Here is a 15,963-nt window from a genome sequence, read left to right as displayed (position 1 = left end):
GGAGTCACCGTTAAGGCTGCGTGGACCTCCCATTAGGCTCCCCAGGGCTGGGCACAGCCCTGTCCTGGCCGCCCCTCTGCCTGCTGCTTTGTCCAAGGGAGGGGGCTCAGCTTCATGTTGCAAACACTGCACCCCACGAGCCGGTGGGCAGAGACCCTTTCAATCACCCCCCCAGCTGTGCAGAGTGAGGAAGCTCTCCTCACTGAGGCCCACACCAGGGCCCCCCCAGGGGCTGCCTTACATTGGGGGTCAGTGAAAGCCGCTCCTTCTGCAGGGCCACAAAGGGCTGCTCTGGGCTCTCCCCTTCGGCCGGGTCTCCTGGAAAGGACAGTTGTGCCTGAGGGTCCTGCCCACCTGCAGGACCGAGCTTGGTGTGGCCGACACCTGCCCCTCTTCACCCTTGATATTTCCGGGCCAGCCCTGCACCACCTCCTGAGTCCTCACTTGGACCCCACAGGACTCTGTTACACAGATGAGAGGGCTGGGCTCACTCCTCTCTCCCGGGAGGCCCCCTGCTCCCACCATCGACTTCTGCCCCCGTCTTCCCGAGCAGGATGGCCTGTCCCCTCGGTGGGGCTGGGGCACTGCAGCGCTTAGGCACAGAACGTTCCAGGCTGCTGAGACCCTTCAGACTGCCAGGGCCTGGACGGGCCCAGGGCTCAGGACCCTGGGAGGGCAGATGCTCTGAGAGGCTGGCTCCCCTCAACTGGCCATGCTGCGGGACTGTGGATTCTGGTCTCAGCGACATCATGGTGGGAGAGGCCCGGGTCTCTCCCTGGGGCTGATGCTTCCCCCTCCTCAGCCTCCGACCCTCATGCCACCCTGGGCCCTGCGAGGGGCCACACCGCCCCTGGGTTGGGGCTTCTGGGCTGGTTGGGCTGGCTGGTTGGGCTTGCTGCCTGCCAGGTCCTGTCCTGTGGGGGCTTGGTGGCCTCAAGCCCAAGTCTTCAGACAGTGGTAGATGGCCCGACCCCTCGCTTCTCTATTTGGTGACCCTTCTTCCTCTTTTACTTCCTGTAGGGGCTGGGGGTCAGGCCTGCGTTGAGGAAGTCTGCCTGGCTTCCCATGCGCCCTCTGTGGTGGCCCCACACGCCCTCCCCTCCCAGCCCAGCAGAGGGCGCTTTCTGAATTCTGACACCCACCTTCAGAGGAGCCCTTGCCCCCATGTCACCACCCCTGCCTGCGCCGGCCCCCCACAGTCCTTTTTCCTGGCAGGCAGAGAGACCTCTCTCCCCATTCTGTTTCCACTTCCTGCGTGGCACACCTGGCCGTTGGCTTACTGCCACCTCCCCTGCCCCCTGCCCCCTGCCCGAGAGGAAGCTGCGTGAGGACAAGATGGGTGCGCCTCAACCCTGCACTCCGGGCCCGGTGTGGGCTCGGACGGAGGCGCGTGTCCTCAGGGCCGGAGCTGGCTCGTGCGCCCGCCAGACCTGGGCCTCGGGTTTGGGATTCTGCTTTGCTCTCTGGGGGACTTTGAGGGGTTTATCTCTCTGAGCCTCAGTGTCCCCATCTTTTAAATCAATAGGACAGGGCCGGAGCACGTGTCCCCAGGGTCGGGGGCTGCATGTGCCGAGGGTCAGGACCGGTGCCGACTCCGGGAGAGGAGGAGGCCGCCCACGTGTGGCACACGCACTCCCTCCTCACCTTTGTCTGAGAGCTGGGTGTCCTCCTCCAGGTCCTGGGGGGGCGACAGCTTCCGGAGAGAAACGGGCAGCTGTTAGACCCCCGCCCCCCTGGGGACTGGACCCAGCCTGCTGCGCTGCCGCCCTCTCCACAAGCTTCTTGGGGGCCTCTGCTGCTCAGCCAGGCCGGGCCGGCAAGAAGGCCCGGCCACTAGGGCCAGGGGGTGGGCACTGCCGGGCCCGTCCTGCCCTGAGCACATAGAGGCCTCGGCAGGCGCCAGCGGCTTGGCCCTCCGCTTGGCCGAGGGATGGGAGGAGAGAGGGTCGCTGAGCTTCTGGAACTTCCGAGGGACGAGTGTGGGGCTGTGGTCTGGCAGAGGCCCCCCACCCCCCATGTCACACTCACTTCCTGGGAGTTCCTGGGTGAGCTGTCCTCCAGGTCAGAGCTCTGTGGTCACAGAAGAGAGGCTGTCAGCAGGCTGTGGGGAAGCCGAGCCGCCCCAGACCCCTCTCCAGGCCCCTGCCCAGAACAGCCCGCCAGGCCCTGAGCCGCACTGCACCCCACCACCAGGGGGCGCCATTGGGGGGACTCAGGAAGGCCTGGGGCCCTGCCAGGACCTCCAGGGAGCAGTGGCCCAGCCGGGCCGGGACCCAGGCTATCAGGAGGCTCCTCCCCCAGGCTCTGTGCCCTGTGTCTGGCTGAGGCACGGCCGGGGCCCCAGGCGGCGCACCAGGACCAGCATCTCCAGCTGCTGCCGCTTGAGCTGGCCCTCCGCGGCCAGCAGCTGGGCCTCGCGCTGGAACAGCTGCAGCTGCAGCTCGTCGGCCTTCCCGCCCAGCTCCCGCACTCGCTTGCGAAGTGCGTCCTTGTCCTGCAGGCTCTGGGCGTAGCGGGCGTGCAGCTCCTCCCGTGACGCGATGGCCTGCGGGGGAGACCCTGGGTGGGTTTCTGCACAGCGCCCCGCCCCCGCCACCAGGCGCGTCTGTGTCTCCCCCGGGGCAGCGTCCCCGGCACAGCGGCTGCTTCCCCTTTCGCCTCCGTGGCCACGTGTCAGGGTTTGGGTTGCACACGTCACAGAGGACTGCGGTGGGAAGTGTGGGCAGCCCACACTCCACCCTCAGAGTCTCCCCAAGCCCTGTGGGCCCTGGGGGCACTCCGCGCCCCACACACGGCCATGGCCCGAAATCAAGACCAGGGCCACTGACCGCCACGTGGCGCCCCTTGAAACCAGTGCCACACTTCATCGTCACCGCCACCCACGGGGCTCCTGAGGTGTGAGAATGGCTGGACGGTCGCACCACGGCCAGGCCACGTGTGACAAGTGGGACCAACCTGGAAAGCCCACCTATGACCCCCAGAACAATCGGCCCCCAACAGCCAGGACCAGGTCAGCAACTGGCAACTTCCCTAAGTCTGGTCCCTGCTTCCGAGTGAGGACCAACCAGAGACCACCCGCTCAGCTGGCTGCCTAGCCGCCAGCCTCCCGGCACACCTGGGGCCTGTCTGGGAGACGTAAAGCTCTGCACACCTCCGCCGGTCTGCGAGACTGCCAGGTGCCAGCCAGGTGGGCTCCCTGCCCCAGCCAGCTCACCTCACAAGTGCTCCCCATTCTCACACTGCTCACGCCCTCGAGATAAGCACCCACATACCAGGCTCTCGCCAATACTGTCATTCCCAAGAGACAGGTTTCTAGAAGTGGCGCTGTTGGACGGAAAGGAATCTACGGTCTAAGGCTCCTGACGCATTGCCAGTTACCGCACAGTGTCCCTGAAGCAGCAGCTGTCATTGCGGGAAGTGACCCTGCGTTGTGACGGGAACGGGAGCAGAGGCGCAGTACGTTGTCACACTGCCTCCCGTCCACCGTCTGCAGAGCGGCAGCCGGCAACGGTGTCCACGGCTTTGTAAGTTAAAAAATTACTTGCAAAACAAAACAGATAGATAGCTTCCATTTTTATAAAACAAAAGCAGAACTGTATGTGTATTGAAAAAGTCTGGGAAGTCCAGCCGAAGGGGACGTGGGTTTCCTGGCGGCGGGCCAGGGCGGACGGGGAGGCTGTGTTCACCTCGCGGCCGCTCGCTCTAAGCGCACGTTCTGCTTTTGTCACTTCAAGCCCACTTTGCCGACCGCCCCCCACCCCGGGCCGGCTGTAGCCCCCGTGGGTGGCGGGATGTGGAAACGGTCTCACATCTCAGGAGCCCCACCTCTGCCATCGCCTGCCGCCAGCTGGGTTCTCCGCCGGTGGCTGGGCGGGAGGCACCTACCTGGTCCCGCTCGACGGCGACCTCCTCCATCTGCTGCAGGATGGCCTCGATGCGGTCCTTGTACATCTTGGAGTCCTTCCGCAGGGCCAGGCACTGCAGCTCAAACATCTCCTTCTCCTCCATGCACTGCGGGAGACGGCAGCTGACCCCACCGCCTGCCGCCCCCGCCGGGGGCTGCACGGGCCCCTCGGGCCCTGCCAGCGCCGGGCTCCCAGACCGGAGGTCGGGCCTGCCCATCCGGGGGCGGGCAGCGGGCAAGGCGTGGGTGAGCTGTTCGGGCCCCACGCCGCCAGCAAGGGGCGAGGTAGGGATGTGGAGCTGAGGTGCGCAGCCCCCCTTCTTGGCTTGGCCCCAGCCCCGTGTCCCCCGGCCCCGCCACGTACCCGGGCGCGCAGGGCCTCCCCCTGGCGCAGGTCTTTGCGCAGGGCGAAGATGGTGTTGGCCTGCTCCTGGTGGTCCCGCAGAGCCTGCCGCCAGTCCTCCTCCAGCACCTGGATGTAGGGGCTGCTCCTGTCCAGCTTCCCCTCCTGCAAGGGGCGCAGGGGAGAGGCTGGCAGGACAGGGCCTGGCTGCGGGAGGCCGGGGCCCCGCCGGCCGCCCCGCCTGCCGCTCGCTACCTGGGCGGAGGCCTCCAGCTCCTGCACCCGGGCCTGCAACAGGGCCTTTTCCTGCTGCAGCTCCCACAGCAGCTCCTGGCTGGGCCGCTGCTCCATGGCGTGCCGCAGCTTCAGCGTGTGCTTGCGCTCCACCTTGCAGTCGTCCTCCGCCTTCATCAGGCTGTGCTTCAGCCGGTCGATCTGCAGGGCGACTCCGTCAGCCCGGCGGCCCCTCCCCGCGGCCTCGGGGCGGTGCCCCACTGCCCCGGGCCACCCCGGAGCCCCGAGGGCCCGCAGGGCACCTCCAGCTGCAGGTCGCGGTTGCGCATGAGCGCGGCGCCCCTGTCCTCGCTCTGGCGGGCCAGGCGCATGGCCAGGTCGTAGTTCTCGTCCTTGTAGCGCTTGAGCTCGCGGCTGCAGGCCTCGCACTCCTCCTTGAGCCTCTGCACGCGCTCCTGGTGCTTGCGCAGCAGGCTGTCCTTGACCCGCAGCTCCTTGATGAAGTCGTCCTTGGAGCTCAGCAGCGCCGTCAGGTCCTGCACCTTCTTCTGCAGCTTCATGACCTCGCTCATCAGGAGCTGCGTCAGGCCCGACTCCCCGGACGCGTCTGCAGACGGAGCTAGCGTCAGGCCCTCCCTCCTGCCTCCCCCGCTGCCCTGAACTGGACCAGCAGCTCGTGGCTCCGGGGGACGATTCCAGGTTGCTGCTGCTGCTGTGCGTCCAGACGATGGACTGACATTCTGCGTCACCTCCTCGCCCCTGCGCCTGACCCCACGGAACAGGGTGCAGCCTTGGGGCCGGGCGCTCATCCGTCTTTGTCTAATTACGATCTCAACTCCGTGAGGCACGAGGACTCAGCTCAGGGGCCTGGAGGGTGCTGCCCCGCCTTTGCCAGGCCCTGCGGGCCCCTGACCGCTCAGGCGCAGCGGCTGTGACTAACGAGTCAGACGGTCTGGGCACCCCACCGCCCGCCTGCCGCCCTCCGGAGGACGGGTCCCTTTCTTCCAGCGTCTGCTCCCTCCACAAGCATTAGAAGAGAGAGGGGCGGGTGCACCCCCGTGCGGTACCCTCATTCTCTCAAACCACTTTATCCATCTGCAGACCAGACGGGCAGGGGCCCGCCAGTGCTGCGCCCATGCCCCCCACGCCTGGCTCCACCCCCGCCCGCCCCTCCCCGCCCCACGCTGGGTGTCCCGTCTTCACCGATGATCATGGAGAAGACGCGGGAGGGCTCCTTGCCCGTGACCTTCTTGTAGAGTTGCGGATAGTAGAGCTCCAGGCTCTCGAGGAAGGCCACATAGCCCTTGTGGCCGGTCCGCTGCAGGATGTCCAGGAGTACGCCTGCAACCCAGAGAGGCCTGGCTGGGCAGGGGCCACGGCCCAGGGACGCGCAGGGTCTGGGACGCCCACCGCCACCGGGGACGTGGGCCTGGGTCCACGCGCCACCCAGCGGCCTCAGCTGAGCACGGAGGCGCCGAGCCCCAAGCGGACGGGACGGGACGGGACAGGCGGCACTGACCCACTTTCCGCTTGCGGATGACGAGGTTGGGGTCGCTGAGCACCTGCTCCTCGTCGTCGGGGTTCAGGACTTTGCACTGCCGCAGGTAGGGAGTGATGCGCGAGGGGTCGATGACCGAGATGAGCTTCACCCTGAAGCCCTCCAGCGTGCTCCAGCACGCGTCTTCGTTCTCGTAGTCCGACATGGCGGCAGCGGCGGCTGGCGTTCAGGGCAGCAGCTGCGAAGGGCCCCGGCTCACTGAGCAGTCGGTCCAAGCCAGGACCCAGGCCTGCCGCCCAGGTGCCCGGCAGGACTCTGGGCGGAGCCTGACAGGAAACTCATCCAGGTGCGCAGCCTCACCCCCACACTGCCACTCGGGGGGCCAGGGGGGGGGGCCCCCCGGTTGGGTTGCCTTGTTCCCCCCTGGTTCCCGGGGGGGGCTTCGGGGGCTTTCCTTGGTTCCTGTTCCTCCCCTTTTGGCCCCCTTGGGTTTTTTTTTTTCCGGGTTCACCCGGTTAGTTTTGGGGGGGACAATGTGGAGATGCTCCAGGGACAGGTGGTGTCTAAGAAAACAGTACCTTCTGCACCACCCTCCTCGGGCCTCCGCCTGCTCCTGACACCAAAGTGCCACGGAGCTGCAGCTGGCCGGGGCGGGCGGGCAGGAGCTGTTTGTGTCGCATGCCGTCCGCTGGCACAGCCTCCCTGGCAGGTGTGGGGAGGGAGGCGCCAGCTCTCCGTCAGCCAGTGCCCAGGCTGGGTCTGAAGCACGTTGGCGAGTGCCCCTCCTACCCGCACGGCCCCACGCTGTGGCCTGCCGGGCCGTGCCGGACTTCCTCATTCCCCGACTCGGTGCCCGCTCACATCCCGGGCCTGCCCCCTCCTCTCCTTCCGGAGCCTGGCTGGTGATGCAACAGTCACCCAGCAGCTGCCCAGGGCTGACCTGCTCCAAGTCAGGCTCAGCGACACTGTGCCATTTGGGAAGGGTGACTGGACGCCTACAGGAGAGCCAGGGCCCCGTCACATGGGGAGGGGCTGCGGTGTGACCCAGGGCCCCAGGTGCTGCCCGGGCACCTGCTCCAGCTGCTCCGGGGCCCCCTGCCCTCTCAGGGCTCCCCTCGTGCCTCCCACATGGAGCCTGCCCCAGACCACACTCGGGAGTGGTACCTTCTGCGTTCACGCAAGGGGACCGCCTATGTCGGGACCACCCCCGGCTGTCCCACTGCGTCCCCCTTCTACCAGCTTGCAGCAAGCTGCTCTCTCCGGGGGCCAGGCCAAGGCTGGGAACAGCCATTAGGTCGCACTTCCACCGAGGGGTGGGGACAGGGACCCCGACCTGGCCACCTAAGACAGAGCCCTCAGCTCAGGCGCTAGACCACAGTCCTAGAAACACAGCAAGTCCAGTCTTGTGCGGGGTTTCCCCAACTGGCTGCCACTGCACTTGGTCACCCCACCCAGCCTGGCCACAGCAACTCAGTGGCAGGTCCTTGGGACCTTCGGCCACTCCCCACCTTTCTAGCTTGAAGCCCATGGGCCCCATGCCCGCAGCCCGAACGCCCTGGTGCCCTGCTGCTGGCTCCGTTGAAACACGTAAGCAAGTACCAGTGGCTGTGGAGGGGACGGGCCCCTCGGTGCCCCTCAGTGTGTTTGCTCCAGGGCCCACTCCCTGCCCCCAGGAGTCCTGAGCAGAGAGCCACAGCATCTTCCCAGCCGCCTTTCAGAAAGGGCGTAAGGCCAGCCTACCTCAGGGTCCTGGAGGGGGCACCCACGCAGCTGGACACCGATTCACCAGGCAGTAGGTGAGCCGGCCGGAGAGAGGGAGGTGCCCGCCACAGGGCCTGTGCACTTCCTGACGGCTCTGCTCAGCCCTGCAAAGGCAGAGGCCGGCTGGTTCTCCCACAGTGGGACAGTCCCGCGGCCGCCTTCTGATTGGCCCAGCCAGGGCAGCCCTCGGAGGTGGGGCCACGGGAAGTGGAAGTTGTGGCTCTCCGAAGAAAGCTGCCGAGAGCCCCCAGCCCTGGAGGCCCAGCCCCGGCACCCCGCGGAGTGCAAGTTCCAGCAAAGTCCCTCCCAGGGGATGCGTGGGGCTGATGCGCTGGCTGGTCTGCCGGGCCCAGATGCAGGCTCCTGGGGACTCCTCCGGCTGGGTGCTCCGTGCGTGGCACTTGCGCCTTCAGCAGCCCTGTGGGAACCAGCGCCACCTGGCCTGCCTCTGGGGTGTGGGCGGGGACAGCTCCGCCAGGGACCCTAGGGCATCCACCGACTCGCTGGTGCTGGGCGCCCCCACAGCCAGGCCGGCCCACGCTTTAGTCACGCAGGGACTGCAGCGTGGTGCCTGAAGAGAGCGTGAGGCCACTGTGGCCAGGAAGAGCCCGTGGGCCCCCGCCGCTCCTGCCCCCACCCCACCAGCTCACGTCATCCTGTCCCGGGAGTGTCCCCACTCGGCAACCCCTCTCCATTGGGTCAGACGTGACAGTGACAGCATGCTCCAAAGGTGTTTCATAAGGGTGTGGGCCACGGGGCGCTAGTCCCGTGGGCCGTGGGAATTCCCAGGCCGCCACCTCACCAGGGCGGCCATACCGGTTGAACCGAGGTGCTGCCTTCCGTGTTGAGGCGACAACTGCAGGAAGGGGCTGTGGCTGGACGGGCAGGACGGGGGCCTGACGCGCTCCTGGCCCTACCTCCCGAGGCGCCTGGCCTCTGGCCCGACCGCTCCCTTCCTGTCAGGCCTCGGTCCTCAGCTCCGGGCTTCACTGCCTCCTGGTGCATGGCAGTCAGTTGGACGTCCTGGCACAAGCAGGGGCTGCGGAGTGGAGGTGGTGGCCTGCCACCCTGGCCCTCTGAGGGCAGGGGCCCAACGTCTCTCCTGTAGGAGCAGGCAGCCCTCAGGGGAGCCACACTCTGGGGCTTGGCCCTGGGCTGGGTACGCTGGCCTGTGCCAGGCCCCCGGCCACCCACTTTGAATAAGGAGGCTAATAAAGAAGCATCAAGTGACGAGAATGCCATGTTCTCTGAGAGCACTGGGACTTCGCTACGAAGAAGGAACAGAAAGCTTTCCGGACAATCCCTGCCTGTTTGAAAATTAGATGCAAACCTCACAACCCGCAAGCCAGAGGAAGTCAAAGGAAAACCGGAAACTGGTTGAAAATGCTGGGCACGACACATGCACACGCACAGGCGACCCGCGGGGAGGGCGAGTGGGCCTGTGGCAGGTGGGATGTGTGCCGTCCGGTCCGGCAGGAGTGAAGAGGAGAGGTGACACCAATCCCGGGTGGAGGCCAGGAGCCAGGACGCGCGCTGGGCACACGTTCCGTCTCTGCCAGGAACTTTTGATTAAATCAACCAGTGGAACCAAAGAGAAGCAGCCTCAAGGACGAACTGGGGACCACGTGCCTCGGAGGCTGTAAACGGAACCCAGGCTGGGTGTCCTTGGGCTGGGGCCGGGGGCGCTGGGACTCAGCCTGACGTTACAGGAACACGGCTGTGAAGGAACACAGCCTGCGGGGCGGCCTGGGTGGCTTGTGTGCCTTGGTGGCAGAGGGAGCAGATGCCCCTCGTCCCTGAGGGAGCACCCAGAGGGCAGGTAGCCCAAGAGCGCCTCATGACAAGGACTCTGCTTCTCTCCCCACGCCCCGGGGAGGCCCAGACCCCCGCTCTGCCCCGCGCCTCAGAAAGACCACGAGAGCCGGCTTCTTGATGAAAAAATAGGACATTTACTCAGTTCCTTCAAATATTCCAATCTGTGCTTGGGGACTAGCCGAGCCCCTGTGACAACGGGGTCACTGCTTGGCCTGGCTTTCTCCTGCAGGGCGGGTGCTGGGCTCCTGGGGCAGGGGCTCACCAGTCCAGCAGGGTCCCACCTCCCGTGGGTGGCAGCAGGCATCCAGGCCCGGCTATCCTGGAACACAAGAATACCCTGATGAGGGGGCGCCCTGACCCCACGGATGGCGCTGTAGGGGAACAGGAACCGAAGGTGGCACTGTGCCTCGTCGGGGAGGGAGAGGTCCACAGAGTTGGGGCTGGGCAGAGGCTGAGCTGCGAAGATGTCCCCTCCGTGGTGCCCCACTTCTCCAGGACCCCCGACCCCTCCTGCCCCTTCCAGAACCAGGAACCTTGCAGCCCACACTGCTCAGAGGAGCTGGGTCTTGGGGACCTGCCGACCACGGCGTCCTCCCCGACTTGGGTCAGTTTCCCAAACCACCCATTTGTGCTGAGGGCTGACATGGCGCCCGTGTCTGGGCTCGTGTCCGTGGGGAAGGCAGTGGACAGAGGCGGAGGCCAGCTGCCAGGAGGGGCAAATGCAGCAGCACAGCCGGACACTGCCGCCTCAGGAGCGGGCCGGGGAAGGCAGGCCTGGGGAACTGACCACTGAGCAGAGGCCTGAATGGAGCAGGGAGACAAGCCCTGCAGACAGGGCACAGCAGGAAGCACCTGGAGACGGGTGTGGGTGTGGCAGCGAGGGTCAGCCAGCCCACCCCCAGACACAGCCAACGCCTAACACCCTCACACCTGCTGTGAGACACGGAGGCCCCGCCCCCCCGCATGCCAGGACTGCTGCCTCCCGCACTCACCTGCTCACACCAGCCTCCTTCGCTTCCGGGCGTGCCGCGAGTGCCGGGTCCTAAGCACGTCAAAGTCACCAGACTCGTCCAGGCAGGAGGGAGCAGAGCCCTCGCCAGGATCTGGGACTCCCTGAAACAAAATCCAGGCCAGGGGACAAGCGTGACCCTCCAGCCAGGAGAGGCATGGGCTGGGTGGCAATGAGCAACTGGAATGGGCTGGGGGCTGTGGATGCTGTGTCCCCCAACACTTGAGATGGAGCAGCTCCCAGGCAAAGGGAGGCGCCAGCAGTGGAAGCCACTCCAGGCTGGGACCGGAGACACTGCCACATGCAGGGGTCACAACAGGCAAAGAACAGGAAGGCACTGCCCTTCCGTGGCCACACGTGGGCTCTGGCTTCCTGCTGACCCCTCCCTCACCTAGGGTTCCGAACCCCTGTGAACCACCCCCAAGAACCAGCTTCTGTGCCATGGTCCCCAGCCGAGCCAGTGGGGCAGTGACTGAGAAACCTGTGGTGCAGGTGGGGGCACAGTGGGGGCCAGGGAGCCTCTTCCCCTTGACGTCTGGGGTCCAGAGTTTTCCACTGCACGTCAGCCCAGAAAACAGCCTGGGACCCCTAGGCAAGGCCCCTGGGGAGGAAGGTGACATTCCCAGCAGCCTGGGCAGGACCAAACCTGCAAGGACGGTGGCACAGCCGCCAGCCACAATCCTGGCTTCCCATGTCCACCAGCTCAGTGGCCACTGCCACCCCAGGAGGGGAAGTGGGAGGGCCACCACACGCTCCCTGGGACAACCTCCCAGACTTGGCATGAAGGGTCTGAGGTGGCCCAGCTCTCCTGCTCAGCCCCACAGGGCAGAGGCGGCCTTGCTGGGGACTCTTGGGCACACACGGCCAGAGGGCACGGGGACACCTTCCACAGGTGTTGTAGCCGGTTCCACATCAGGAAGCAGGAGCAGTGATGCTGCCGGCCCAGCTCAGAAAGCCCTCCCAAGGTGGGGGTGCCGGAGCTGACAGCTGGGAGAGCCCGGGTGCCCACAGAGGTACAGGTGCGGGGGAGGCCCTCCGCTGAGCTGCCGGTCGGGGGAGTGAGTGTGCACACGTGCGTGCACATGCACGCGGACGGAGCCCGCGGTCCGGCTCTCCCTCAGACAAGGCCACGTGGCCGGGCTGGCAGCCCACGTTAGAAGCCAGGCTCCTCCCTCTCCTAGCTCCCATGCTGGCCGGAAGAGGAGGTGAGCGCGGCCCAGCACCCGCGTGCGATGAGCTTCCTTCTCCTCAGGAGCCCACGCTGGGTCTTCCACTGCCGGGACCCCAGCCCTGGCCCCGCCCCCTAGGCAGGCCCCACTCCCACAAGCAGCCAGGGGCGGCCTGGGGGGTGCAAGGAAGTGGGGTGAGGGCTCTGCCCACGGCCGCCTACCTGAACGGGGCTTGAGGCTGCTGGCCTGTCCTGGGGACTGCCGCCCATCCAGCAGCCCAGCTGCCCGTCGCCATCAGAGAGCTCCAGCTCCCCCAGGTCCTCCTGCTCACCCTCAGGGTGGTCCCGGGCGGCTGCTGATAACGTGGTGGGGACTCCGCGAGGGGGCAATGTGGCCAGGAGCGCGGGGAGGGTGAAGGCTGCCAGGAAGCGTGCCTTCAGCAGCAAGTAGGCTGGGCTGTCCCCGAGCCGCCCCTGCAGCAGCCCTGGCGAGGCCTGTGGGGTCCTGGCCGCCCCGCTGGGCATGAGGGAGGCGGCTTTGTGCTCCAAAGCCTTCTTGTGGAGCAGGAGGCCAGCCAGCGCCCGCAGGCTGCAAAGGGCGGGGGGCTGGTAGGGCAGCCTGCTCCTCAAGGGTGGCACGCACACGCCTCGCTGTCCCTGCAGCCACGCCCGCACGGCCCCCTCACTCTCCTGGGACACCAGGCCTAGGTCCAGGGCGCCCTTCTCAGGCCCCAGCCGCGGTGGGGGGTGCCTCTCTGAGTCCAGAGGCCCCCTGGTCTTCCCTGGGTCTGAGCGGGACACCAGCGTCCCTCCCGGGCCACTGCCTGGGTAAGCACTGCCGTGCGTAGGCAGCTGGCTGGGCCAGGTAGGCTCTGCTTCAGGGTGGTCAGCCACGAGCGCAGTCTTGGAGGCTATTTCCCCAGCCGCTTGGGCCTCTCCAGGGGACGAGTGTCCCTCAGGGGCGCGGGCCATGTCACCGTCCACTTCTGCAGCAGGGACTTGAGGCGGCAGGGGCGTCGAAAGGGTCATGAGGTCTGTCCTGGAAGAAGGATCTGGTTCCACGTCTATGTTGGCCAGGCCCTGGCCCTCCTGAGTTTCAGTCAGAGAAGGTGACAGAGTCACTAACAGACCTTTGGGGTCAAGGGTCTCTGCTGGCCTGGAAAGGCCTGCCACGGCTGGCACTGGCACAGGAAGCAGCCCCTGGGTTGTGAGCACCCAGGTGACAGGCAGAGGGGTGCTGGCTGCCACGCGTGCTTCGCCCCCGTGGGTGCCCAGAGCTGGCGTCAAGCTGAGGGGCTGGACAGGCAGCTGAGCGGGGCTGGGGGCTGCGGGGAGAAAGGGCAGCGCCTCGGGCAGGCCCTGCTTCCGGGTCGTGGCAGGGGCCTGGGACTGTCCCAGACCACTCAGATGGCAGCTCATGGGGAGCTGGCTGGGGCCCAGAGCCGGGGTCCTGGAGGCAGCAGGGGCAGTTGGGGCCTTCACAGCCACCGTGGAGGCAGGAAGAAAGGCCAAGGCTTGCAAGACGGGGGTTCCCCTGTCTTCAGCTGAGGGCCAGGAGCCAGAAGTACTCGGACCGGCCGCTGCAGGGGCCCCAGGACCAGAGAGCGTGGACTCGGAGACGGCCGGCCCCGTGGCTGGGGGGCTCGGGGAGACCAGTGGCAGGGCGGGCTGGAGGACCACAGGCGAGGAGACCAGCAGCTGGGGGGGCAGGGCCGCAGGGCCCTGGGCAGCCTTGCTGGCTCGAGCCTCCCGTAGCCGCTTCTCCCGAAGCAGCTCAGACACAGTCTTGGGCTTGGGCCGGGGGCCACACGAAGCTGGCGGGGGTGCCTGTGGAGTGGGCTCAGGCCAGCAGGCCTGCAGCCCCCTGCTCCCTCTGCAAAGGGTGCTTTTTGCAGCTTCCCGGGCTGGCACGTTCTGCAAGAGGCCGCCTGAAGAAGAACAGGACACACGCCGAGGTCCAGGTGGCTGGCCTAACACAAGCCACACCCCTGCACCCCGCTGCCAGGCCCTCCTGCTGGGCACTTACTGGGAGCACAGAAGCAAGAGCCAAGCACCCAGGCCGAGAGGGGCCCACCAGTCTGGCTGCACATTCTCATGCCTCCCCACCCATGGCTCCACTCAGCCCAGCCCCGTGCCCACTGGATACCCGCCCTCGCCTGCCCCGCTGCTCATGAACATGTCCAAAGCCAGGCTGCGGGGGCTGCTGCCCACCCTCCCCGTGTTACCCTCAGGACCCCAGACCCCCGCCCGACTCCGCTCGTGTGGTGGCCTGGTGGCTGCCAGCAGAGAAGCCCCCCACCAAGTCTGCGCCGGGGAGGCCTTGGGGCTCACGTGCTGGGCTCACAGGTGGGAGCCCCAGGCGCTGCCGCAGCCCCAGCTCAGGGCAGCCGCTCTCATCCCTCTTATGGGACTCAAACGAGATCCCCCACCAAACCATGGCCAAGCTGCTCCAGCCCCAAAGCCAAAGCCTGGGAGGTCTGGCCTTTGCCCCTATGGCTGGCCAGGTTGGGGGGCATACCTGTAGTGCTCCGGGCACTCGAGGGCACCTGGAGAGGAGGGAGAATCAGCACCGTGGGGGCCCCCACACTTCGCCGCCGCCACCAGGAGCATCGCTCGCAGCTCATCTGCAGTATGGGTGGGCGCCAGAGCCTGCCGCCCGCACCCCTTCTGCATGCCACTTGGGGGCCACCAGCCGGCCTGGACAGCCTACTCGGCCCTCATACCCCATGCCCTGGGCACTGGCCTCCCTTCTGATGCAGCCTCACACAGAGGCGCTCTTGGGAGAGCTCGCATTGGGGGTCTGGGCCGGTTTGCAGGGAGAGGCCAGGGCCTGGCTGCTTGGGCAGGGCACCACGGCCCTCTCTGGTTCTAGGACTAGCAGTGGCATTTCGTGGTTTCCTCCCGTGGTGGCCGGGCTCAGGGACATGGCCTCTCAGCAGGGAGCCCCTTGGGCTCGGCCTCCTGCCTGAGGTGACACCGGGACAGCAGGGTGGTGGGTGTGGCGGGAGAGGCGGGTGCCGGGAGCCAGGCGGGCCTGAGTGCTCGTTCTGGCTCCGCAGCCCCAGGAACCCTCCGCCCCCCGTCCGCAGGGCCCTGGGCCCTCACCACGGCACGGCCAGACCCCTCCCTGCAGTGCCTCCGTGGGCAGAGGAGTTGCCCATAGCCAGGGGTGGGCAGGGGCTGCTCTCGACCCCGGGATGCCCTGTCCCTGAAAGACGGAGCTGGCAGTGCCTCGCCCCCCGGCTGGACCAACGCCGTCGGCACCCAGCAGCGGCCAGCGGTGGGAGGGAAGGGTGCCAGGAGCCCGGTGAGCCCCGGCCCAGCACTCACCCTTCCTGCTCACCTGCAGGGGCCGCTGCAGTGGCTCCTGGGAGCCACTCTGGGGCAGGGTGGCCAGCAGGGCCTTCCGCTCCCGAACGACCTCCATGCAGCCGGCAGTGTTGATCTGAAACAGCTGAGAGACACACGTGGCACACACGTGACACACCATGTAACAGGAGGCCCTGCCCCGAGGCTGCCTACCTGCCCCACAGGCCAAGACGACACACGTGTCTACGGTGGAACGCAGGCCAGCTGTGACCGCAGCGCCTGTCACGGAGCAGACCCCGCAACACTCCCCCAACTTTGTCATCTTCTGGCTTCCCCAAGCCCACCCCACCCACGGGACAGGGACACGGAGCCACGGTGGCCCTTCCACGTTAATGCGCTCACTGCGCGTTGTCGGGCTCCGAGCGACTGTTTGCCAGGCTCCCTCCTGGAAGGCTGGACCTCAGGAGGCGAGCCCCTGCGAAGCCGCGCTGCACGCAGAAATGACAGGGCGGGGCTCAGCGCGGGGCTCACCTGGATGAACAGGGCAAACGCCGGGGTGCTGGCCAGGCGAGCGTTCTGCAGCCGCGTCCTGATGCTGTCGGCTGTGGGGACGAAGGCAGATCTACAAAGTGGCCCTGGCCACCAAGCCCCGTTTCTGGAGGCCCCGAGCCCCAGAGACTGGGCGCCAGGCGGGGTGCCCCAAAGAGCTCCACCCAAGCGGCTGCCACGCTCGGCCCACAGAGCTATACCCAGCCTTCAGGGACAGAGTGCTGACAGCTAATGCTTGGGCAGCCCGACTAGCCTTCGGAAACCTGCACGTGTGCACCCATGCGGCCACGACCCCGATGCGCCCCTGCTGAGGCCTGGCCATCGGGTCACCCCGATCTGACCATCGTGTGCCAAGCAGGACAGAGGCAAAACC

General features: G+C 67.0%; 3 protein-coding genes across 4 annotated transcripts in view; all 3 read right to left on the bottom strand.

The window, feature by feature from the left end:
• Window positions 1-6: 6 nt before the first annotated feature.
• Window positions 7-9,832, bottom strand: CARD9 (caspase recruitment domain family member 9). Its single transcript, XM_011369929.2, has 12 exons — window positions 9,694-9,832; window positions 7,720-9,377; window positions 6,001-6,217; window positions 5,685-5,822; window positions 4,784-5,088; window positions 4,503-4,682; window positions 4,269-4,412; window positions 3,886-4,011; window positions 2,354-2,545; window positions 2,029-2,070; window positions 1,645-1,693; window positions 7-318 (listed from the first exon to the last, which is right to left on the bottom strand). The coding sequence occupies exons 3-12, from the start codon at window positions 6,182-6,184 to the stop codon at window positions 200-202; spliced, it is 1,479 nt and encodes a 492-aa protein (XP_011368231.1). The 5' UTR covers window positions 6,185-6,217; window positions 7,720-9,377; window positions 9,694-9,832; the 3' UTR covers window positions 7-199.
• LOC111745530 (snRNA-activating protein complex subunit 4-like) overlaps window positions 5,717-15,963 on the bottom strand; it is a 17,168-nt gene continuing 6,921 nt past the window's right edge. For both annotated transcript variants that reach the window (XM_023536439.1, XM_023536440.1), the window contains one exon: window positions 5,717-5,727. The gene's annotated coding sequence lies outside the window, so the exon portion shown is untranslated. The remainder of the gene's footprint in view (window positions 5,728-15,963) is intronic.
• On the bottom strand, window positions 9,667-15,912 carry LOC111745541 (snRNA-activating protein complex subunit 4-like). The gene is made up of 7 exons (XM_023536464.1): window positions 15,854-15,912; window positions 15,573-15,795; window positions 15,076-15,186; window positions 14,251-14,278; window positions 11,955-13,660; window positions 10,548-10,668; window positions 9,667-9,874 (listed from the first exon to the last, which is right to left on the bottom strand). The coding sequence occupies exons 1-6, from the start codon at window positions 15,910-15,912 to the stop codon at window positions 10,552-10,554; spliced, it is 2,244 nt and encodes a 747-aa protein (XP_023392232.1). The 3' UTR covers window positions 9,667-9,874; window positions 10,548-10,551.

The sequence above is a fragment of the Pteropus vampyrus genome, unplaced genomic scaffold, assembly GCF_000151845.1.
Source record: "Pteropus vampyrus isolate Shadow unplaced genomic scaffold, Pvam_2.0 Scaffold157, whole genome shotgun sequence".
Taxonomy (NCBI): Eukaryota; Metazoa; Chordata; class Mammalia; order Chiroptera; family Pteropodidae; genus Pteropus; species Pteropus vampyrus.
The sequence above is the reverse complement of the archived record's forward strand: the minus strand, read 5'-3'. Positions and strand labels throughout refer to the sequence as shown.